The 25,537-nt window shown below is 38.5% G+C and overlaps 1 protein-coding gene and 1 pseudogene across 1 annotated transcript in view; one reads left to right on the plus strand and one right to left on the minus strand.

Moving 5' to 3' along the window:
- LOC145469975 (fumarylacetoacetase-like) overlaps positions 1-25,537 on the minus strand; it is a 76,731-nt gene that overhangs the window by 34,362 nt on the left and 16,832 nt on the right. The window contains exons 5-6 of the mRNA XM_081453804.1: positions 24,409-24,443; positions 16,155-16,204 (exon numbers count right to left, since the gene is read on the minus strand). Coding sequence (XP_081309930.1) covers positions 16,155-16,204; positions 24,409-24,443 — 85 coding nt within the window. The remainder of the gene's footprint in view (positions 1-16,154; positions 16,205-24,408; positions 24,444-25,537) is intronic.
- On the plus strand, positions 2,593-5,533 carry LOC145470387 (uncharacterized; annotated as a pseudogene).

Below are 25,537 nucleotides of genomic sequence, written 5' to 3' on the forward strand. Positions count from 1 at the left end.
GGAGTGGCTGGCAGCAGAGGCTCAAGAGGCAGCTTATCATGGAAATAAGCGGGACCTTTATGCTACCATAAGGAACCTACTGGGAAAATAAAGCAAGCCAGAGAGACCGGTGAAAGATAAGGATGGGCAACCAATATCTGATTATGAGGGGCAGAAGAAGAGATGGGTGAAGCATTTTGAGGAGCTGCTCAACTGACCTGCCCCTCCAGACCCTCCGGACATACAGCCAGCCAGCAGCGACCTACCCATTGACTGTAGCACACCAACAAAGAAGGAGATTCAAAACCCTATCAAGCAGCTGAGAAATGGCAAGGCTGTAGCACCTGACAACATCCCAGCAGAGGTACTGAAGGTCGACATCAGGACAAACATGGAGCTGCTCTACCCTCTTTTAAATAAGATCTGGGAAGAGGAGCGGGTACCAACAGAGTGAAAGATAGGTTACCTGATCAAGCTCCCCCAAAAAGGTGATCTCAGCTCCTGCTCCAATTACAGAGGTATAACACTGCTGTCCATTCCAGGAAAGGTGTTTAATCGAGTCTTGCTGAACAGGATGAAAGATGCCATAGACCCGCAGCTTTGCGAGCAGTAAGCTGGTTTCCATAAGAATAGGTCTCGCACCGACCAAATCGCCTCGCTGCATATCATCCTGGAGCAGTCCCTGGAGTGGAATTCACCTCTTTATATCAACTTTGTGGACTATGAAAAAGCATTTGACAGCATAGACCGGCAGACCCTCTGGAAGCACAATAGAATACAATGAGACACAATGGAATACCGGAGAAAATAACCAATATCATTAGAAACTTGTACGAAGGGATGACCTGCAGGGTGGTCCATGGACAGCAACTCAGTGATGCCTTTGAGGTGAGAACTGGAGTGAGGCAAGGATGCCTGCTGTCGCCAGTTATGTTTCTTCTGACGATGGACTGGGTAATGAAGACATCTACAGCCCAAGGGCAAAATGGCATCCAGTGGACACTTTAGAAGCAGTTGGATGACCTGGACTATGCTGACGACCTGGCCCTTCTTTCACACAAGATGAAAAAAGGTCTGCTCTTCATGAATACAAGAGGTCCCCATTGCGTTACATCACCATTTGCATTGCTCAAAGCAGAGTTAAGCAAGAGGCCAGAACTTGTACAAATGACTTCTGGATAGACCTGAGTACCAAAATCCAAGCTGAGGCTGATATTGGAAATATCAGAGGGATGTACAAGGGCATCACAAAAGCCTGTGGTCTCATGCAAGGCAAAAGAGCTCCGCTAAAGACAAAATCGTGTGAAATCATTAAGAACAAAACCAAGTAAATGGACAGATGGGCAGAACAGTATTCTGACCTTTATGCCAGTGAGACCCAAGTGTCTTAGGCTACTCTGAATGCTGTCACAGGGAGGCTGTTTGGCCGAAGTAATACTAACAGAAATTAGTGGACAGGATATATCCAGAATCTCAGTGTGGATTTATGTCCAACAGATCCACTATCGACATGACCTTTTCCCTTTGCCGACTACAAGAGAAGTGCAGGGACAAGCACATACAAGACTCTCACACAGGGCTTTATTCAGGGGTTAAAAAAAAGAAAATAAAAAAAACACACTGAATGGGAGTTTAAAGGGGTGGACCCTATGTAAAAATCTACCTAAAATAAAATACGTATTAAAAGCTAATGAAAAGCTAAGCTAAAAGCTAAGTTTTCATTACATTAACACAAATAATAGCTAAAAATTTAAAATTTAGATTATAAAACATAAATATTTAACAAAACGATTTCAGAACTTTCTGTCACTATCTGGCATTTAGACATCTCACTGAGGCATTTGACTTGGTGAGCAGAGACAGTCTCTTCAAATTACTACCTCTTATCGATTGTCCACCCAAGCTGCTCAGCATTGTAAAGTCCTTTCATGATGCCATGATGGGAATCAGGGGTTTCAATGATTTTTGGGACAAGAGGGTAGTTAAGAATAACAGGAGGGTAATTTGTTGGAAGGATTTTGAGGCCTATTCCTATGCTGCTTTGTTGTTCCTACAAGTTAATCAGTTTGAACAAATTTGAAGAAAATTATCTTACAATGACTTCTCAGAGTTAACCTATTCAATTTAAAAATATTTTAAAATAAAAATACTTGTGGGCAGCATGCAGCAACAACTAATGATCTTGTACAACTGAGTTTATTAATCGACTGATTTCATCTGCTAGTGAGACTTCGTCAGGATTAAACTACAGGATACAAAGATGGAACTTATATTTCACAGACTCCGTTTGAAATATAAGAGACAACAAATGGTAGGAGTTTCCTGGTTAGTGCTTCAAACCACTTTTTAACGTCAACAGAAGGGCGAACCCCCCTAAAGAAACAATAAAAGGGGCCTGGGTATACCCGCAAGGCCCTGGGACCCAGATCTCGTGGTCCCATGATGTTTCAGTGGCTTTTTCCCTTGTGCTTCAAACCATTCGGTAAGTATTTTGCTTTTGCCCTGCTTTTTTACAAATTCTAACCGTTTTTAGGCTATACCTCTGTGTTTTTACACAGTGGGTTTCTTTTAGGTGATATTTGTCACTTTTCAGGATATTTAAAATCCCTGAACATGTCCCATAGAAGACACAAGTTGCATAAAAGGTCTCGCTCTCGGTCGCCATCTTCCCGCCAAAACTATGTTTTGTTGCCTGACGTACATCTTGAAGGGTTCCTGCTGAAACGGCGCAATGATGAAAACGATTCCCTTCAGAAGATTCTTCAGTTGATTGAACGTCTTTTCAACCAAATAGACTCAGTTGAGTCCCGAGTAAATCAGCTGGAAACGATTGCAGATACTGATGATGATGCTTTGTTGATTATGGCTGGTGAAACGTCAGGCTTGGAGATTAGCAAATCTTTGGTGACCGAAGTGTCTTTTAAGACTGCTACTTCGTCCGTTGGGGCACCCATAGAGCCTATTAAGGCACCCGTAGAGCCTATTCAGGCACCCGTAGTGCCTACTAAGGCACCAACAGAGTCTAGTAAGACATCTGACGAAGCTGAAAACTCAACGAAATCTAGGGATGATCATGGGCTGTTTGACCCAGTTGCCAAGTCAACCTCCTGGAAACCATCAGCTTCTCTCTCCAAGTTTCTGGATACTAATTTTCAGAGAAAATTATCTTTTATCTTACCAGCAATCTCTTGTTATTTTGGATGACTGGGAAACTCCTGAAGTGGATGCACTCTCTGCTCCAAAACTTGATCAACAATTTAAAGTGAAAAAGTTTGTACAAGAAAAGGATAAGGAAATGTTTAATGTTCAGTGGGCTTTCTTAATTGCCACTCACCCACTCTGTGGCCTTCATGATTGTATTTAAAATGATTCAGCTCCATCTTATGAAGAAATTAAAGTAGCTTTTGAACAAGCTCTTTGCCTTTTAGGCTCAGCCAATGCTCAGCTGTCTATCCTGAGACGACAGAGGGTCCTCACAGCCATAAACTGTTTGAGGACAAACCTCATGGAACCACCTCTGCCTAATGCAAAATCATGACTATTTGGGGATGATTTCCCCTCCTTGGCCTCAAAACAGGCCAAGTTGTCAAGGGGTCTCACAAAAAATTTGGCACAGACTACAGGAAAATCCTTCTCTAGATGTAGTAATAGTTCCCAGTCTCAAAGCAGACATCGAGGAGACACCTTTAACAAGTATCAATCCACTGGGTATTCAAACCCTTCTAAATTTCAGTCAAATTACCAAGGGCCTCGTTCAAAAAACAGGCTTTTTCGTCCCCCTTCCAAGAGGGGACGTCAGCCAGACTCTCAGACTGCATTGTGTCTTGGGAACCCACAGATTTTCTCAATTGTTTCAGGTTACAAGATAAGTTTCCTCAAAACTCCTTTTCAAAAGTCTCCAGAATTTATCCAAACATCGGGTCAGGAGGCACTCCTAATACCCCAGGAAGTGAACGAGTTATTGCAAAAAGGGGCCATACATAAGACCCCTTTTACCAGAGACGGTTTTTTATAGCTCCCTGTTTCTTGTATTCAAAAAGGGAGGATCTTTGTGTCCGTTGATAGACCTACGTTCTTTGAACAAGTTCATTGTAAACGAGCATTTCCACATGGAAAACCTCAGTTACTTAATGACGTTGCTTTTACCAGAGATTTTATGACAAATATATATTTAAAAGATGCTTACCTTTCTGTGCCTGTTCTCGAGTAATCCCGACGTTCCTTCGCTTCTTTTGGAAGTGAACATGTTACCAGTTCAAAGCTCTTCCATTCAGCCTGTGTTCAGCCCCCAGAACTTTTATGAAAGTTCTAAAACCTGTTGCCACATTTCTGAGGAGGAAGGCCATTCGAGTCCTTATTTACCTGGACAACTTTCTTCTTTTGGCTGCAACAATGGAGGAACTGTGAAAAATACTCAGCTGGTTTTAAAATAAACCTCAAGAAATCATTACTGATTCCAACACAAGGGATAACCTTCCTGGGTTTCCAAATCGACTCAATATGCATGATGATATCACTCCCGGCAGAAAAGGCCAAAATTCAGCACTGTTGTCGCAGTCTGCTCGTTTCTCAAAGTATCAAATTGTGAAACCTAGCAAGTTTAATAGGCCTGTTAGAGTCCTCGAGACCAGCCATTTGGCGAGCTCCACTACACTTTCGTCACTTGAAGTCAGATCTGAGAAGGGGCATACAAGTGAACCAGGAGTCTTACAATGCTTTGATTGCCCTGTCACCGAGTGCCAGAATAGCACTTGCATGGTGGTTGAAAACACCCTCAATGCAAACAGCAGTCCCATGCACCTTCCTCTGCCAAATATGATCACAACTGATGCATCCAAGAAAGGTTGGGGTGCAGTTCATCAATCCCTTCAGACCAATGGCAGATGGTCACCAAAAGAGTCTCTCCAACACATCAATTATCTAGAGCTAAAGGCATCCTGTTTTGGCTTTACTGAAAATTAAACCATTCTCAAAGGTAAGTCTCATGTAACCGTATCTCTCCAACTAGACAACACAACTGCCACCGCTTACATTAACAACTAAGCGGGTACACATTCCCCCAGCTTATGACTGTGGCCTTAGAGTTGTGGGATTGGTGTCAGGAAAGAGACATCCTTGTGACAGCTTCTCACATCCCAGGAAGAGACAACGTCTCAGTGGACAAGGAGTCCAGAAAATTCAAGGACATGAGCGAGTGGAAGTTGGTCCCAACAATTATTCAGCCTTTTCTGCTGAGTTGTCAGATGGATCTGCTTGCAAGTCATCTAACTAACCAACTTGCGGATTACATCAGTTGGAGACCCAACCTGGGAGCCATCCACATGGACACTTATATGATAAACTGGGCTTTTCTATGGGGCTATGCCTCCCCCTGTTCAATCTGATATCCAAAACTCTGAAGAAGGTAACAATCGACCAAACGGATCTAATTCTCGTTGCTCCAGTTTGGCAAGCCCAGCCCTGGTGGCCGGTTCTGCTGAGACTTCTAATATCTCAGCCAGTGTTGCTACCGAATGGTCCAACCCTCTTAACGGATCCGACCGACCTGAATTGAGTTCATCCAATGTATCCTCGCCTTCACTTGGCCGTGTTTCACATCTCTACTAACGTTCCCAAGCTGAGGCCATTCCAACAAACATTGCTGATCTACTCATCGCAGCTACTCGTACCTCCACCTCATCGTATCTCTGGACGGCAAATTGATCCTCTTTTGTCATCTATAAGTGACATTCTAATTTATTGACAGAACTCTTTAATGAAGGCTTAGCATACTGATCACTTAACACCCTTCATTCTGCTATTTCGTTAACTCATCCAGAGATAGACGGTTTTTTCAGTGGGTCAGGATCCTTATGTTACTAGGTTCCTTAAAGGAGCTCTCAATAAACGTCCTCCAAAGTCCAGGTATTCCCATACCTGGAATGTTGATGTTATGATTAAATACATGATTTCTTTGGGGAAAAACAGCACCCTATCACTTAAAGCTATGTCAGTGAAGTTAGTCACCCTGTTCCTGTCCAGAATGGATTTCTGCCTTGGCTTCCCTGGTTGTCAGACATTGCAGCGTCCTTCCAGAAGGGGTCTTACAAACTCACCATCCCTAGAAAAACTGGCTGTGCAGATACACCGGCAGAAGCAGTTTTCTTTGCCCGCTCTGACCAAAACAAGAAGCTCTGTCCCGAAGATTGTTTTAGACAATATCTAAAATCATCCAGGAACGTTCGACGTGTTATCCCGTCTTATCTTCCTGACAAGTTGTTTATTTCATTTAAACGCCCCCACAAGCCAGTCACTTCACTACAACATTGAGGCGTTAGCTACGAACCTTTATGAGTGCAGCAGGAATAGACAGTCAAATTTTTAAAGCTCACTCTGTGCGTGGTGAATCTACGACAGCAGCTGCCAATACATTTGTCCTGCTGTCGACTATCATGTCAATGGCCGACTGGTCTTCTGCTTCAATTTACAGAACATTTTACTATAAACCTTTGTTTACTTCAGACTTTGCTACTGGGGTCTTATCCTCAAAGTAGATGTACTTGTAAACTCAGCTATTCTCCTGTTGAGTTTTGACTTACATAATTATATAATATATATACAATTTAAATGTTTTGTTATGTGGAAACATGGCTGTTTTATTGCTCTTAGTAGCAACGTTAAAAACTACCATTTGTTGTCTCATATATTTCGAACGAAGTCTGTGAAATATAATGAGAATTAAACTAGGGTTGTTAAGCGGCCTGAAGTTATATTTCAAATTATATGAACAGACGAAGTGAGAAATACATGAGCTTCCCATCCTTCTTCCCTCCTTCTATGGGGTCTCTCTTTTGCCCGTCTATTCCATGGCGTCAAAAAGCCACTGAAGCATCATGGAACCACAAGATCTGGGTCCCAGCGCCTTATGGGTATACCCAGGCCCCTTTTATTGTTTCTTTAGGGGGGTTCACCCTTCTGTTGGTGTTAAAAAGTGGTTTGAAGCACTAACCGGGAAATTCCTACCATTTGTTGTCTCATAATTTATATTTCTCACTTCATCTGTTCATATAATTTGAATTATAACTTCAGGCCACTTTGGGGCCCTAGTACAATTCTCATTATATACTAAATATTGGTAGTAAAAAGTACGCTCCTACTGTAGGGTGTGCACAACAAAAAACCCACAAGAAATACGAGCAGGATATGATTAAAATCTTGCTAATAACGATTGCCTTTTGGCAGTCATTACTATTCATGTTTAGTCCCAGTTTCCTCTTGATTTCAGCTGAATGCCTGGCACATTTCTCTTCGTGTAGACTTTCCTTCGTCTTTCAGGGTCCAAAAGACTGGGTTAACACTAGAAAAATTTTCCTTGTGCCTTTCCTTTTCTTTATCTATAACATAAGACTTATTTTGCCAAATTTCTTGAAGAGAATCCATAGCTTCTTGGAAATTACTTGGTCTTAGTTACGTAATTGTGTACGGCTATCCAGGACAGCTACAAGCAGGTAGTCCGCTTATTACAAGTGGGTAGATCTACCCGCTACCTGGCTATTACTGAAACTCCTGTGGGAATGGTACAATATGATGGCAGCACCTCTGACACATTTAGCATTAAAAGTGTTGTGAAGCAGGGATGTGTCCTGGCACCAAACCCTGTTTGACATCTTCTTTGCTCTCCTACTCAAGCATGCCTACATCTCATCACGAGAAGGCACCCACTTCCACACTATATCTGATGGCAAGTTGTACAATTTTTCAGGCTTATGATCAAAATCCAAAATCAGAGAAGTACTGATCAGAGATATGTACGTTCTTTGCAGTTGATGCAGCAGTAGCTTCATCAGAACAGCGGCTTCAGGGACTTCTGGACCATTTCTCTGCAGCCTGTGAAGACTTCAGCATAACTATAAGCTTGACGAAAACACAGGTCATGGTTTAAGCAACTCCAGCAGCTTACAACTTAATTGTGAAGAATTTTCAACTTGAGGTTGTACACCACTTCACCTATTTAGGCTCTGCAGCAGCAGAAACCTCTCCCTAGAAGTGGAACTGGATAAAAGGATTGGAAAGGCAGTCACCAACCTCTCCTGACTAACCAAACGAGTATGGGAAAACAGGAAGCTGACGGTGAACCCTACCATGGCTACTCTACGGCAATGAGAGCTGGACTGCCTACACAAGTAGGAACTCAAACTACAGACCTTGAGATATCTATGGTGCATCCTTAGGATAACATAGAAAGACAAAGTCACCCACAATGAGGTCCTAATTAAAGCAGGAATTCCCTCCATGTATAGTCTCCTTTGTCAAAGCAGGCTCTGCTTGCTCAGTCATGTCCTTAGGATGGACGATAGTTGTATCCCCAAACTGGCAAAAGGGGAAGCAATGAATGATGTTGATTCCATTAACTGGTGGGATGTCTACCAGCTAGCCTCTAAGTATACTAAAAGTATGAGAATTCTTGAATCCAGTACAAATTCCTGCATAGATGAATAGCAACAAATGACTTGCTAACAAAAGCTGGAGTAAGAGACAACCAAAACTGCTCCTTTTGTAATGAAGAAGGGTAGAATCTACCTGATCACCTTTGGTCTTGTCCTAAATCGGTCTCTTTTTCTTGGCTAACTTTGCTCAACATTACTCCTGAACATCACACAATAGAAATACTTCTTGCTCTAGGTTTAAAGCCGGATTCCTTTCAGAAAGTGCTCTTCCCAAAAAAGTGGGAATTTCTGAGTGCATTATTTTCGCAAGCCTTCTTTTTGATCCACTGTACATTTTGTGCATATTCGACCTTGTGTACATTTGCTCCGCAGTCACTGCCTTTCAAAGACATTAAAAACACAAAGTAAATGGTAAGTAGCATATTGCAGAGTTTTTTTGCTTTTTTTGCGAGTAGCATTTTGTCAGCAGTGTATGTTTTTAGAATTGCATTTTTTGCTTTATCTTTTATTATTATTATTATTATTATTATTATTAACAAAAGTGAGTATCGTAACTGTAAGTAATTATAACAGGTTAAGTGTAGTTTGTAGGTTACTGCATTAGAGTAAATTATAACATATTTACAACTAGTAGTAATCAAAGATTATGAGAGTGTTTGACGCCATCACTTTAATATAATTATATACCTTAAATGATTGTCTACTTCTAAAATCAACATTTTTCATCAGCAACTGAGGTTTTACAATTTACAGAGTGACAGATATATCATAGTGTCAAAGTCCATGCCAGTGAAGAGGTCTCCTGTATAATTTATGATTTGTTGATATGTTGCATGATGGCGCTGGTTTCCATAGACTCACAAGTTTAAGAGAACCAAAATGTTTCCATTAGCCTTCAAATTTCATGCTAAATATTCTCACATTAACTAGTAATGTTTAGAATAAAAGCTTATTTGTAAAACAAACTCTGCGTGACTGATTCAAGTATTCCCCCTGATGAATAAAATAGACAGTATTTACATTACCATTCCTTGGTTCAGTCTCAGTCTTATGGATCTTGCCTTCAGAGTACTTTTCCACTGATTCCAAACATTATTCAACCAGATAAAGACTGAGCTATCTGTCGCCACTGGAACTAATCATCAGATGCAATCAAACTTCTACAGCCAATGAAATGATGCCGTTCCCACAGTTAACATCCCAAAGCCAAGCCAATTCAAAGTCGTGTTTGCAAACATATAAAATAAACAAGGACAATTCCCTCAGATTTCAATAAATGTTACATGTACTGTTGATCCACCACAAAACCCACTGAGATTCACCAAAATCCAATGCTGAGAGAACAAAATAGTGAGGCCTATGGTGACTGAATGGAAAGAAAGATCCAACGCACAGACGAGCTCGCATGGCCTGCTCGCATGCTCACATGTTAGTCACATGTCTTATCATAGGTCTTAGAAACAGTACCAGTTTACTGGCCATGACATGCCTCTACAAAAATCAAGCCGGGTAGCCATTTTGGTGTCCTTTCAGGAATGTGGATATTTTCCATATATAACGCTGCACAGGAAAACCAATTCTAGAAAGGTTGCCTTCTCCAATGCAATAAAAAAAAAGCAAGTAAGTAAGAACTGACGGTAGTGTAAGCATACCCAGCTAGTTTGGATCATGTATATTATGGGGGACCTTGACCAATGTATTGACTGATAAATCAGTTGATATATCAGTCAATACATCGGCCAATACTCTCGAGTATCAGTCGATACTTGATCAAGTATTGGTCAGGTATCGACCAATAGACCACTTAATGATGCTCATGGTGACAGTTGACGTATTGACCGTGATACTGTCGGTGGTATTAATATCAGTCAACTATCAGTTATATATGGGTCAACTCACCGTCAAGTCTTGGTTGATACTCAACCGTGTATCAAGCAAGCAAGCATTTGGCAAAAGCTAAAGAGTTTCTTGGTGAAAATAACGCTACATAAGTTATAATAAGAGGATATTGTATGAAATTAGTATTTAAACCATACATATGTTAATGATGTGATTTTAATACATCATAAACTGCTGTTTATAAGACCCCCTACCCAACTTACAACCCTTAAATAACCTGTAAACAGAAAAATTCATTCGATTATTCCCCCCTTCTCCCAAATGTAAGCCTCCATCTATTTTTCCTTGTTTCCTTAATAATAAGCACTCTCGAAGAACATGGTACTACTTCAGACAGAAAATTAGGAAAGATTGTAGAGGAATCAGTTTATAGAGTTTGTGCATTGTCATGCAATAAAATATAAAATCAAAAACCATTCAACGGATGAAGTCAAGAAATAGTAATATTATAGACGATAAATAAAGAAGACAGTTCTCCAAGTTTAAGATGTGTGTGTCGTTCCAAAGTTGAGATATTGGTTCAAATGTTCCGCGCAAAATTATAGAGCCTAGTATGGAGCTGTCATGTTGGAGGAACTCCTTAGTCCTCCAATATGGTGGCCGGATAATAGTGTAAACATCTTGAACTTACTTTGGCTATCTAGACAACTGATTATCTGAACTGAACCAAAAAACATTTACACAAGCACTTTTCCAAATATTTTAACTCCTAAAATGGCTAAAAATCAAGAGATAAGTGTATATTTTTCAACAAATGTGATCTTAGCTTCATGTCACACACTGCCATACAGTGTAACTCCAAAAATTCCAAATGGGCTGGTTTGCAAACAAAGGATAATATTGAGCTGGAACGATGTAAACAGATATAAATTTAGTAACTCCTATGCCTGATGAGGATGAAACCTTTATAGGGGCTCTTTAGTTTTGGATTTGAGAATTTGATGACGTCACACAAACACACTCTATCTATCTATATTTTGCTGCATTCCAGTTATGTTTGTGTTGTTACAATTTTTATTTTGGTCCAAATATTGAAACCAATATATTGACTGATATATTGCCTGAAATATCGATACTCGATCGATATATTGGTTGAGTATCTGTTTTTTATTGGTCGAGTATTGACTTATGTGTCAACTGATATATCGACTTTCAAACTTTTACATAGAATAGAAGTCACCAAAAAGGAATTATTCCTTTTTGGTAAGGCAGAGGACACAATAGCTGTAATTGGAGCCGATTATTCTTTTTAGAGGTCATAAAAAAATTAATGGTTCAACAAAGAAAATGTTTCCTCCTTCAGCCTTTCTCCAACTGAATTAATTTTCAGTATCAAAGTTGACAATTTGGGAAAGGAATCACACATCAGAAAGTTAAACTTCTCACTTTTTTATATGCCAAAAATTATTTGTACAATCAGAAATTAATGCATGGCAAGCTATTGGTAAATAAATTTATAGTTAATCTTAAGCATAAGTATACTTTCGAAAAATCTTTTGTATAGTTGTGGTAGTGATGTTGATAGGAATGTAAAGCATTGATTGCAGAGCCAATTACTATACAGGTTAACTTAGTTATTTTTCTTCTCCTTTTATCTTATTTCTGCTGTTTTTATCGTCGGCAGCCGTTCGTCTCGGGAGACAATGGTGTAGCGCTATGTCGATGCGGAGCATCATCTCGAGTGGCTATAGAGTCCCACTCTGGAGTGGCAGTCTCTGTTGCAAATAATGCAGACGAAGGAGGATGGTGCTGCAATTGAGGCAGCCCTGGTCTTCCTTCTGGTTCTCTTCAAAGCCTGCTGGTCATTTCTGGTATTCTCAGCCCTCCTGACTCCTGAAGATAATGCATTATTTCTGCTGTTTTTATACAACCCAATTATAGCATAATGTTCTCCTTGTTTTTATCTGTCAATTAATATGGCACGGCTGATGAATTTATAGTCAATCTCAATGTAAACTCTTGACAAATTTTTGGGTATAACTAATAGCGATGAAAATAGGGGTGTAAAGTAGGAGTTAATTAATTATTACACATGTTAATTTAGTTACTGGTTTGTTTGCTTCTGGAAATAATGTAATTTTCTTTAGTGAGTATGTAAGTGTGTATGGAATGTATATAATTTACCAATTTAAAAAAATATTCAAATAGCAGGGAAAGTTTCTGCTCATGACGAACTGAGATATAAAATTATTATGGTGCTATAACATGATAACAAATAAAGCTGGAAAGCAAGAGAAAAAAGATCCCCTTATCCCTGATGAGGACAAAAATTTTTGTGGCTCTTTAGTTTTGGATTTTGGAATTTGATGACATCACATGAAAACAATCTATAGATTGGCTGTTACACTTTTTTTTCTGATGACTTCTCCATTGTTGTTATGTTGTTGCACACGCTTGACCAGCACTCCAGCACTCCTATGACTCATGTGATATTTAGCTTGAAGGGCAATCATGTCAATTGTACTTAGCTTAGGTATTAGATTCAAATTACAAAACTCGGGAGTAACAGATGAGATCCAGGTCGGAGTCCACAATTATTGTACACGCCTCTCTTAAACCAACCTATGTGGCTGTACCTTCCAAAAGGTACATACTGAAACATTTTTACTGTCAAGAAAATACTTTGAGTACATTTGCTGCTTCTTTCAACGAGACAGTTTCCTTTTCAATACACACTGTATGTGATTCAGTTTTGTTCTCTCAAATTCAATAAGATTTATGCCAAGTGGCACAATGATTTTCAAATGCTTGAGCAGTTCCATTCTGTCATCCAAATTTCCCAAATCAACCCATTTGTTCCTCTATATGTTGATCAAGCTAGCCAACTTCTATTTCTGACAACAGTTTGCCTTGTACATAGTTGTATTGAATTGCATAGAAAAAATTAGAATGAAATGCCGCTCCTACCATTTGAACCAAGAGAATGTGTCGCAGAAATGTAGAGAAAGGGCTAAGCTGAGCACTGAGCAAATGCAGATTTATTTAAGGTTACAGTATACCTTCAGGGGTGTCTCGCGTGCGAGCGATGTAGCGCGTGCAGTTTAAGCTTTAGATACCTAAACCCCTATATCAAATTAAAGTTTATAGAGCTGGCTATCAAACTATACCAAGAATTGTGAAATAAAATGAATTGTGGAATTTTTCACGACCACTAAATGAGAGCGACCGAATCACCTTTCGAAAGCTACAAGTCAAAGCGAATTTCGTTTTTCGCCAATGTAATTTTTTCCTCGGCTTCAGGGCCCAAAGCGCTTAAAAAACGTGTCTGCGTTTTGGCATATTCAATTGCAGTAAAAAGTTACAGAACATTTTCGAAATAGGATTAAAAAAATGTGGAGTAATCGTACAAAAATCGCTCTCGACGAAAAGGTATTTCGAAATTAACAATTCCCAGACACGCTTTTTTAGTTTATATGTTAAGCTAGCTACTGTTCAAATTTGAGGGCAATTGAACAAATTCCCTTTGAGTTAGAACTCTTTAAAGTGTCTGCTTCAAGTGAAAAAATTTATTTGAGAAAACAGCGCTAAGAAAAATTTTCTGATTCGCAAACAAACTCCGCCCACAAACGCCTTCAACTGGGTTCTCAGATAACTGAGCCAATCAGTGCAGGGAAACTTTACTACCGTTAACCTCCTGGTGAAATTTACGCGCGAATCTCTAAAAAACTCTTGTGTTTCGCAATGCGCTCAAGGAACCGAAGGCGGAGAGGTAATTTTTCTGTAGCTTGGTTTTTCTTGAAGCTCAGTGGTCTGGCAAAATGGGGAAGACTAAAAAGGATACGAACGCTAGAGTGGCTGAGCGAGGAAAACAAACAAAAGAAAGCGCGGGGAGCAACTGTGTGTGGTCAACTGTGCATGGATAATATTTCAAATGGTCTCAATGAGTCCGGCGATTCGTCAATATCGTACTCATCAGAAGAGTCTCTGTCAACATCCCTGTTATTGCTGTCAAGTTCCGAAATTTTTACAGAACCTTTCTTTTCTCTTTCCATGAATATTTTGCCCGCCTTATACGATAGCTATAGCTTCATCCTCGAGGCGAACTTTCGCTTCTTCACTTCTTGATGTATTTTCATTCGTTCTTCGCTGTTTTCGCTTTTTCGAACTGGTCCATGATTTCAACGTGGTCTATGTCTACTTATGACTTAATAGAGTTACACCTAATACCAAAAATGCTGGGTAGTCAGAACAACAATGCTGATCAACTGAGTAGTCAATTCGTGACATCCATACAGGCAATTCCCGCGAATATGTCTCGGTTGATTGCATACGCACCATAGAGCTGTCAATCAAGAGGTACACTTTTACTTCCGGTGAAAACGTAAAACGGCCATTTCTCCGCTTATATTTAGCCTTTTTCAATTTTTTTTTTCAGAAATTAGAGATTATTCTTCGACCACTACTTTGACCCAAAAATCCAAATTTGAAGAAAATTGCCGACCCGAAGGTATACTGTAACCTTAAATTAAGACCTCCATTCATTTGATATTTCTAGTGGGAAAATAACCTGTCCTTGCATAAAAAAGAAAGGAAAAATAAATAATGTAAAAACCTAAGGTAAAAATGTGCATTAATTGAACTGCTACCAATATACGGGCCCGACCAGTTGAAAGAGCAAACACACCACTCCATTTTGACGCTGAACATTTTTGTTATTGTTGGTTTACATGAAGCAACTTTCTACTCTGACTTCAAAGTTCTACATTGAACGAGTTTTTGAACTCAACTACAAAATTCACAACTAAATTCAGGACAAATGTAAAACAAAACAGAAGAACTCCCTCCCTCCCCCTTCCCCTTCCCACATGTTTTTGAATACTAATAAGTATTGTTCCATTTCCCTTTCACATTTAATAGCCGCCAGTTCCTTTGCTCTGCAAAAATGTGAGGTTGTCAGGGGACATCTACTGATACAACCAGGGAAACCTTGTTTTGGTTTTGGACCAAAGGCAATGCTTGATTTTCATTCTTTAACCCATTGACTCCTGTGCTGCCCGTAACTGGCCGTGATGAGCCTTGGCCTTTGCTCCACTTCTGACGTCATCACCTTTGACCAAAATTGGCATCATCTATACTCAACTTCTGCAGGAGGAATAGATCTTCCCAATGATACCCAGATCAGAGTGATCAGCTCAAGCCAGAGCATGAAATATGCACAAAAATGCTCAGAAATTTGAGTGAAAAACTGAGAGCAAAATTTCCTAGGACTACAACTGTACACGTGCCTACTCCATGGTTAAAATTGCCTGTCTCACTGATGCTTTATCAGAACATTTTGAACTGGAAGTAAGCCCAGTAGAAGGTCAATCACTGCAGCAAAAAGATACGAAAAAACAAAACAAAACAAAACAAAACAAAAACAAAAACTAAAAGCATAAAGACGTAAGTCATAAAACGCAAAATGTCATAAAACGCAGAGCTAGTGGAAAGAAAGACATGCTGTCATGTTGCAAATGCCTTCTGGAATAGATTGGAGCTAACTTGGCCCATATCCAGCCTGAAAATCTCCAAAATGTCCAAAAAATGCGTATTTGGCCAAAAGCTCTGACAGTCAATGGGTTAAATAGCTGCCACATGTAAAACAATTGAGCTAAAAGGACATTTGAATTATTAAATTCTGCCTCCTGTTATCATTGCAAATTATGCTTATAGTATTGCAGGCCGGATGCAGTCTTTGCATAATCTCAAATTAACACCTCCCCCATATAACTAATGTTAAACCTAGCCAGTCATTTTCAACATTAAAAATGTTAAAATTATCATTTCACAGTCACCTTGAAAATCCTTCCTAGGGTATCGTAAAGCCTCACCCTAGCTAAGTGTGTAAGTATACACGAGTAATAAACTTACCAATGTTTGCAGGAAGGTGCATTGACACGCGTTTTTGTGGAATAAGACACCTAGAAATAATAAATGTCAAAAAGAATATCAATTTAATTGAACAGCTAAGCAATAGATTGCTGCCATATGCCTCAATGTCAACCTATGTAGGACCTAGAGACACATTCAAAGATTTGTAATATGTTAGAAATGAAATTCTTATCAGTGTGCTATTATCGTTGTTTGGTAAAATTTACTACTCTTACACACATAAAAATGTAAAACACTTTTTACTGTAGAGAATTTGTGAAAATTAAGTTACTGTAACAGAAATTGTTCCACCTTTAACTTCTGAACATGTAAAATCCTGGAACACTGGTATAGCATTAAATGCTATCCTTAAAAAACCTGTTGTGGTTCTATTTTACCCAAGGAAATATCAATTGGTATTTGTTCTGGTTTATGGCAATGTATTATAATGTATATTAGACAAATTAATTGCACAAAAAATCCAACTTCACAGCAATCTGTATATTACCATCACAGTAAAAATCTCTTTTCTCATTTCACTTGTCCATTGGATAGGTTTTTTTTTTCCAGATTTTGGTCATTGGAACATAATAAATGTCCAGTAGTTCGATTGACATTTTTAAACAGCATTTAAAAACATATCTTTTTAAACAAGCTTTTTAACTCTTTTAATTTTTAGATGATTTTTTTTTTTCCTCTCCCCTTTTTTAGCTTTTTAAATATTTTTTTATTTAATGTAAAGCGCCATGGACAAATAGTGGATTGGCGCTATATAAATATTTTATTATTATTATTATTATTATTATTATAAAATCCACTCATCCCTCAAAAAATACAAAGAGCAATATGTTGCCTTCTTCCACAACAACAACAACAAATAGTAGTTAAAATGTACTCTTTATCCTACATTGTAAATAGAAAATTGTTGTAAATATGTCCCAAAAAACTAAAATTTTTTAATCAGTTTTCAATGCCTATACTGGCCGTATTACCTCTATCTAATGTCCAGTTTGAGTATATATAAAGTATATAAGAATTATTTCATATATACTTCACATCATTTCACTCCTCACGGGAAGATGTGAACTCAATAATTGACCTCGCTCCCAATGTGTGGCTTCATAGCGCAGTTGGTAGAGCATCGCACCAGTATTCCCGGAGGTCACAGGTTCCAATCCCATTGAAGCCCTGATTTTTTTTTTCAGGCTCCTTCTTTCCAATTGCTTAAATTGGAAAATTTACTGCAATGATCATTCTTCACTTTCATCTATAACCGCAGTTCAAATATGAATTATTTTATGTGTGGCATCATAGCTCAGTCGGTAGAGCATCGCACCAGTATTTGCGGAGGTCACAGGTTCGAATTCCGTTGAAGCCCTGATTTTTTTTTTTGCAGGCTTCTTCTTTCAAATTGCTTAAATTGGAAATTTACTGCAACGATCATTCTTCATCTACAACCGCAGTTCAAATATGAAATATTTCATATATGCTTCACAAACCATTGTGACCTGAGGAGTATGAGTCAGCAAAGTACATCATCTCCTTATTGACATTCAACTTAAATGACTCCAAGATAATCCACCACATTCCTATCCCTTGTTCTTAAACAGCAACCCATCAAAGTAGTGAAGCCTTCCAGCATCAGTCCCTTGCTTGCGAAAGTGAAATGCTTATGTTTTGTTCTCCACGCTTGTGCTGCATGCTGAAACATATGTAGAGGTGTTTGTTGTCTGTCATGCAATGGTCACTTGATAGGTTTTGTCACGCGCCAAAAAATGAATCGAAAAATTTAATAAGAAGTAGAAAACAAACAATTTTTATTTTATGAGAACATATCTTTGCGACACTTCAAGTAGAAAGTGATAGGTACAATTGTTAAAGAATCTAATGCATGACCGTGACCCATCCTACGGAAATTTCCCTAACAGAGAAACTGTGTTTTCATGTGTTTTGGGCTCAGGAGGGGAAGGGGATGGGGATTACTCCCCCATATGGGCTAGAAAGGTATGTGTGGCCCCAAAGGGTATGGGATTTTAACTTTTTATGTCTGAAAAAGGTATAGATTTTGACCATATTGGTGTGAGATAGGGTGTGTTTTTCACTCTGGCTTGGCATTGGGTATTTTGTTTACAAGGAACTGATAATTTCCGTGTTAACATCAAATCTTTACACAGATGGGGCCTCATCTTGTTAGCAGCAGTCATACAATAAGTATATAGATTTAGCAAAGCCAAAAAGCAGAGCTCCTGATTACAATAACTAACCATAGAGAAAAAAGAGATTATGTTTCTCTTGAATCAGTCTGTAGTTTCACTATTTTGTCCAATTAACTAACAAACTGACGAGACGATTGTGCAAGGAATATGTTGGAAGAAAAGTCAACAACATGCCAGGACTTAATTTGCGTCGAAATTTTGCCTTTGCATGTACTCCCTTCTTCTCCCCAGAGTAACAACCTGGCTTGAGCCTGTAATCCCATTGAAAAGCCGTTATTTCTGCTTCTAATAAGCTTTTGTAGTTTGTGGTGATATATGGGTGGTAGCGTACTATCTTCAGGCCTAGCTGGTATGGTGTTCTTCAGCTTAATACTGATATGTGCCTCTTAAGTTATATTAACAACGCAACAAAGTTTTTTTAAAGGAATCACAATAGTTGTAACAATTAATAAAATTCCTGGCAAGTTTATTGCTCTCAGAAAATAATAGCCAGCTATAGAAGCGAAACACCTCACTAATTCTAGGCAAAAGTTATTACAAGTAATTGAAAGTGGAAGTTGCGTACAGACTTGCATTGAGAGGGCAAACAGACTTTCACGTTTATTTGCTCGTGCGAGTTAGCTGCAATTATCTGTGTAAGGAATGATATGTGATCAATTTGTGTTGGCTGCCAATGGGTGGCCAAAGGGAGAAAAACTTCAGCGGACTTGCGGTAAATATTGATCTCCACCAAAGTGAATGTAGGTTATCGCAAGTCCTTACATCCACTAGCGACTCTGTTTGGCCAGGTCTTCAAAAAAAAATTTAAAAAGTTCTTTGAAATAAAATTGTTTGTTTTGAGCGTCATATTAAATCTTTCGATACAATATTCCCTTATCCATTTTTGGCAAAGCGTGACAAAATCCTATCAAATGACCATTGCATGACAGACAATACTTGGCTTCACACCAGAGCTTGTAAGTACAATCTAAGTGCACTTGGAAACTGCTTTGTGTCTCAAGCCCAAGTAAAATGTACTTACTTGAGCTTTACTTAGTAACCAAGGAAATGTTCATAACTCAAAGACAATTCTGATGAACGGACAGACAAACTTACCAGCTGAGATTGATGAAAAAATTCAGAATGGATGGCTGGAGTTTAGAAGACTCTATGGAATAGAAAGGAAAGAAAAGTCGATACAAGTGGTTAAACTAATGATCTTGGTTGCATTTCATTTTCAGAGATGGCAAACTGTCGGTTTTTGTTTCATCCCACACCAAGTGCAGTCTTTGCACCACAACAAATCCGTCATCAAGTACAGTTTTCCGCATCAACTGTTCCTACAGACCAAGACTCATGCCAAGGGAAAATCATAATCAAAAGGAAAGGAAAAACAAAACAAAAACCCAACGATGCAGACTGGTTCGTTTCGGAGACAAATCAACTGCTTCATGCGCAGGCTCCTTGTTTTGAAAGATTGAAAGGAGCCTCCAACAAAGTACGCACAGTGATTTGGAATGAGATTTATGAGGACTTCAAGAGCAGCTGGGATGAAAGTGAGCATATGTTGCCACAAGTCAAGAAGGGACAGCAAATTCTGGAATACGAATTTTAAGCAGCTAAAGGTCAAAGCAAGCAAAAATGGCAAAGAGGGCTTCCCTTGTTACAGTATTTTTGACCAAACTATGGGCTACAGTGACAGCGTAGATTCGCCAATGGAAATTGAAAGTTCTTCTTTCATGCCAAGTGCGTCCAATGCTGACATTACTCCACAAATCATTTCTTCTGGGGCAAAGGATAGGGAGGAAAGTGCTGCAGGTGCTGAAAGCTTGGAAAACGAGGACCAACCTTCAACAAGTGCTGGCGTGAAACATGGCTGCAAAGAAGTGCGTGGCAAGGAATCAAGGAAGATTAAGAAAACGAGGAAAAGACGAGGCTAATGGCACAGATGACTTGAGTGCATTCAAAAAAATGTGGGACAAATGTCTTCAACAAGAAAATGAAAGGTTTGAAAGTCAATGAAAATGTTCCAACTTAATCAAAAGATGCAAATGGAACAAACATTGTCTCTTTTATCCGGATTTTAAGATTTAATGAAAGATTTGATGAAGGAATAGAGCCCACTTCTCTTACTTCAGTGCTGCCCACCTGTAATGGTCCTGCATAATTGTCTTCGGAGTCACTGTCATCAGAATCGCTCTCGCTGCAATCGTACAAGTCACCGAGATCAATACAGATGTTATGTAACACATGTTGCAAGAACAGTTTTACTGCTCAACTTTCTTTAGTAGTAACCGCCAGCGTCCCTTGTGCATGCTAAATGCTTTTTCAACAACAGACCTTAAAGCACTAAGCTTTTTGTTGAATTCATGTTCATCTGGTGTAAGGTGCCCTCTATTTGGATACGGTTTGACAAGCCATTTCAGCAGTAAATAAGCTAGCCACGTCTCCTATAATAAGAGGGGGAATTTCTGTACGTATACCACTGACAATTTTCATTTGAGATGTCAAAATTTGCTCATTTTCTCCTAAATCAAAGAGGCCACTTAATCTTAACATCCTGGCATCATGTATGTTTCCAGGATACCCGAAGCTAACACGAATAAATTTTAAGTTGCAGTAAACTATGGCTAGTAAATTGACACTGTTATGCTGCTTCTATTGAAGTAGTCTTCGTGGTTACCTGGAGGTGCATTTATTTCAATGTGACAATGGTCTATAGAACCCACTGTTTGTGGAATCCTGTATTCCTCTTCAAACTTATGCGTCAGTTCCTGTAACTCGTCTTGTTAGTGGAAACTTAATAAACTGGCCTTTTGGTTGGAGAAGAAAAAGTTGGAATTCGGAACAGATAGTTTTAGCGGTAGACATCCCAATTCCAAATTGTAGTCCACAGCTTTTGAAGCTATCCCCTGTTGCTAGCCACCACATGTAGAATGCAACAACAACTCTTGCTTCGATGCTTACAGGTGAACACATTCTTGTGTGCTGCTTCTGTAGGTCTCCGCATACCAGATCACACAAAGCATTGAAGGTCAGATGAGTCACATGGAAATGCATTTTCCATAGTGGATCCATGTCTCAGTTAGCTAAAAGCACTCTAAACCAATTTTGCAGACGAGGTCAAGCCCAAGCCCTACCGCATTGATCATGAAACAGCCTAGAGAAATACAAGAGTAGATGCTGCTTGTTTCTTTGTGTAGCTGCCACGTACTAGTTAACAAGGAAGTACATATGCATTTCTTGTAATGTTACAACTCTTTGAGTTAAAAGTAATGACAAAATAAATAAGAAACTACAAAAAATTCTTTTCTGTTGCAAAGGCCTCATGAATACACTTGCAAGCAATCGCAATTTGTGATATGCATGACTAATTTTACCACAAAAGATGATGATTTACAGCTTGTGCTTCAAGTAACATACTTTGTCATCAGGTGTGAAGCCAAGTTTTATAAAGTGCAACTGGAGATTTTCAAGTGTACTTGATCATGAGTCAAGTGCTTACTTGAAACTAACTTCACTTCTAGTGTGAAGCCAAGTAATTTAGTCAACACTGGATGCCACTACATTTCAGCACAAGTGTGGAGAACAGAACATAAGCATTTTGTTTCAGCAAGCAAAGGAGCCGATGCTGGAAAGTTTAACTACTTTGATGGATTGCTGTTTAAAGTGCCTATGAAGCAAAAAATAATTGCTGCTGATTTGAATGACTTTTGAAAGTAAAGAAGAATGGCGTTTTCCTTTTTGGAATATCTTTTTTCGTTTTAGAGATATTCACGTTTTTGTGTTATAAGTGATGACATCATAGGTGGTTCCACTAAAACAGTTCAACACTCAATCAAGAATATCTCTAGAAATTTTAAAGGAGTGTTCTTTAAACTTAGCACCAGAAATGTACATCACAAAAGAAATAAAATAACACCCGTCATGCCATTGCCATCAACAGTTATGCCGCTAATCCTGTTTTAATTAAAACTACCTTTACCAGATTTTATCTCAAACAAGGATCATCCACTCCCAACCATCTAATGGGGAGAGTTAGGACAATATGAGAATCATGTGTGTTCCGAGCGAGACCCTATGTCCCTTTTCGAGGGATTGCAAATTGGCATATTTGGTTTTTCACAGAGAGACTGGAGCCAAAAGTGTTGCCATGGCAACAACACAGAAGGTGTCATTCTGTTTCTTTTGTGATGCACATTTGTGGTGCCAAGTTTGAAGAACACTGCTCCAATATTTCTAGAGATATTCTTGATTCAGTGTTTAACTGTTCAAGTGGAAGCACCTATGACGTCATCACTTTCCTCGTTTGCATAATATAAAAACGTATTAAATATCCCTAGAATAAAAAGAGATATTCCAAAAAGGAAAACACCATTCTTCTTTACTTTGAAAAGCCTTTCAAATAAGCAGCAATTAGTTTTTACTTCATAGGCACTTTAAAAACAAGGGATAAGAATGTGGTGGATTATCTCAGAGTCATTTTTTGAATGTCAATAAGGTGATGACATACTTTGTCGACTTGTACCCCATGCGTCACAATAGTTATCAATGCTTATCATTCTGAATACACCAGTATTTAATATTTGACTGTAACACCATACAGAAAATGAGCTAAATATGACTTTCCTGCCATAGTTTAAGTCTAAATATTGAGGAAATCACATGCAACAAGACATTTTCACATTGCTTTTTGATTATCTGGTCAGAGGCACTTGCCTATTGTTTTTGTTTCTAGCAGGTTAGTGTTGTGATTATTAAGATTTTGAGAACATTATGTTAGTACTCAGCGCTTTATAAAAAGGCCAAAAATAGCTTTCATACCAGATTTTACAATGACATTTCCTCTAAGAAAATCTGTGAAGAAATATCCTTTTCTTCTTTTTTTCAGAAAAATGCTGATGTCAGCATTTTGTTGAGATTCAAGGCTAATTGTCTCGCAAAAGTGCCTGGCTATCCCAGTTTTTCTTTGTGGATTCCAATAGCCCTTGTAAAGATCTATTTCTTCCCTGTGGTCCTAACCTGGCGGAAAAACCTTTGTATTTAGTAGGCGCCGTCCTTAAGTTGGGTATATAACTGCAGTGATCAATCATGTCTTCATATCTTTCTTTGCACGCAGTTGTCAAATAGATGATCTTTCATATATTTACTTGTATCTTAACCATTAAGTTTACAAGCATATTATAAACTCATAATGCCCCAGCTCCCAGTTGGCTTGATAGCTCAGTTGGTAGAGCACTGCACTGGTATTGCAGAGGTCAAGAGTTCAAATCCTGTTCAAGGCTTTAATTTCACAGCTGCTTAAGTTGTGTATAGAATTGGGATGAAAAGTTATATCTTCAAATCTTTCTCCGCAGTTCAAATATATGATCTTTCATAGACTCACTCGATGAGGAATGTTTTGAATAAAACTTTGTGGAAGGATCAGCCTTTGTCTTAATCTATATTTACACATCTCATATTACATAATGGAGTACTTAATAAATGTTATATCGCCTTTAGACTAAGACTCATCTACAATAAACATTAGATCTGTTAAGTGCTAAGATTGTTGTATCTCGCATCTATCATTACCACATTTACTTTCTTAGCATTGTTACTTTTGGAGGGTCACTTATGGGCTATTCCATAGATCTGAATTACCTGTAAGACCTTTCAGATGAAAAAGTCAAATTTCAGTAGGATGACTTGAATGTTGCCCACTACCCTACACATTTTGGCTTGTAAAGCCCCTTTATTATGTGTATACAGACTATAAATGATAGCCCCTTCTGATATGACTAAAATGTGATAATGTTCCCCCCAGAAACTCACAAAAAAGTCACCAGCAAGTCAGATTCGCTAAATCTTTTCACACTTTCCTGTCTAAAGGCTCAGAAATTTTGCTATACCCCTTCAGATTTTTCTGTTTGTTCTGGGTGTATATTCTAGATTTAACAATACGTGCAAAATTTTATCATTAATTTCAAAGGTCACAATTTTCAGGGGCCATTACCTTGGGAAATTTAAAATACTAATTCCTATTATCAGGATTAAATAATACATAATTTCTGACAAACCTTGCTTGGAGATCTGAATTGTCCCTTAGAATTCCCTGAAGAAAAACAAATTAAAAAACCAGTGAGACAATCTCATATAGTCCAGAGTGCAATTTACAGCTCTGATACAGTAGTCACACAGGTCCTCACCCCTGCTGTTCTCTCCCTTGGGAGTCAACTAGGCCCTTTTTCCTTATGAACGGACAAAAAGTTTTAAAACATAATCTTAGCAGTGTGTTTCATGTTGTATTTTCTTTCAAGGCCCAAAAATAACTTACAATTAGCGTTTGTCAAGACAGTTTTAAATTTTATCGTGGTATTTTGCGTTGGGTTCTGTTCATTTTAAATTCAGTAATACGTAAGAGCAGCAAATGTGACAATTTTACTTTTCACGCCAACGTTTGTAGCTTCAGATACTTTTGTTTTCCTTGCCAATGTATGCAACAAGATACCTTTGTTTCCTTGAAAATATATGAAAGATGTGTATTTTTTTTTTTTACTCACTGCTGGAGATAAATGGAATATGTAAGTTAAATATCTGCTGAAAAGTCAAGGAGGAACAATTTTGTTTTATTCAAAATCACTGATAAACAAGAACTAATCTAATTATCAAATAGTTACGTCGAGTCATGGAATAGCACATTCTTATTCTGTTGCCAGCTTTAGTGTTAACAATAAAACCACATCAAACTAATACACAATGCTATCTAGTAATACAACTGAGGAGTGTTTCAAGGAGTAGTATTGAAGGTAAAGATTGTTACTTGACCGAAACAAGCATTAAAGTTTACACCTCATTGTGTTAGTGCCTTAGTGCAGAGTGAACTGCAGCCCCACAAACCATCCCAATAATGCCCTCTGCACTAAAAAATGAAGAGTCCGAAGAACATTGAAAAAGAGCCAGTATGTTAACGCTTGTTGTTAGCACTTATTAGCATTTGTTGGTGTTTGTAAGTGTTTTAGAGTGTTTTGTTGGCATCAGTGGTTAGTTTTTAAGGACATTCGCATAAAAATTTCCCAGTCAATAGGTTTTTTTTAGTTTTTACTACAGTCAGATAATGAGTTACTTGTGCCAGAAATGCAAAAAAAATTGGGGTCACCGACTTCATTTCAGAGATAAAACATGTGGAAGACTACCAGTGAGACAATC

The sequence above is a fragment of the Orbicella franksi genome, chromosome 15, assembly GCF_964199315.1.
Source record: "Orbicella franksi chromosome 15, jaOrbFran1.1, whole genome shotgun sequence".
Lineage (NCBI taxonomy): Eukaryota > Metazoa > Cnidaria > Anthozoa > Scleractinia > Merulinidae > Orbicella > Orbicella franksi.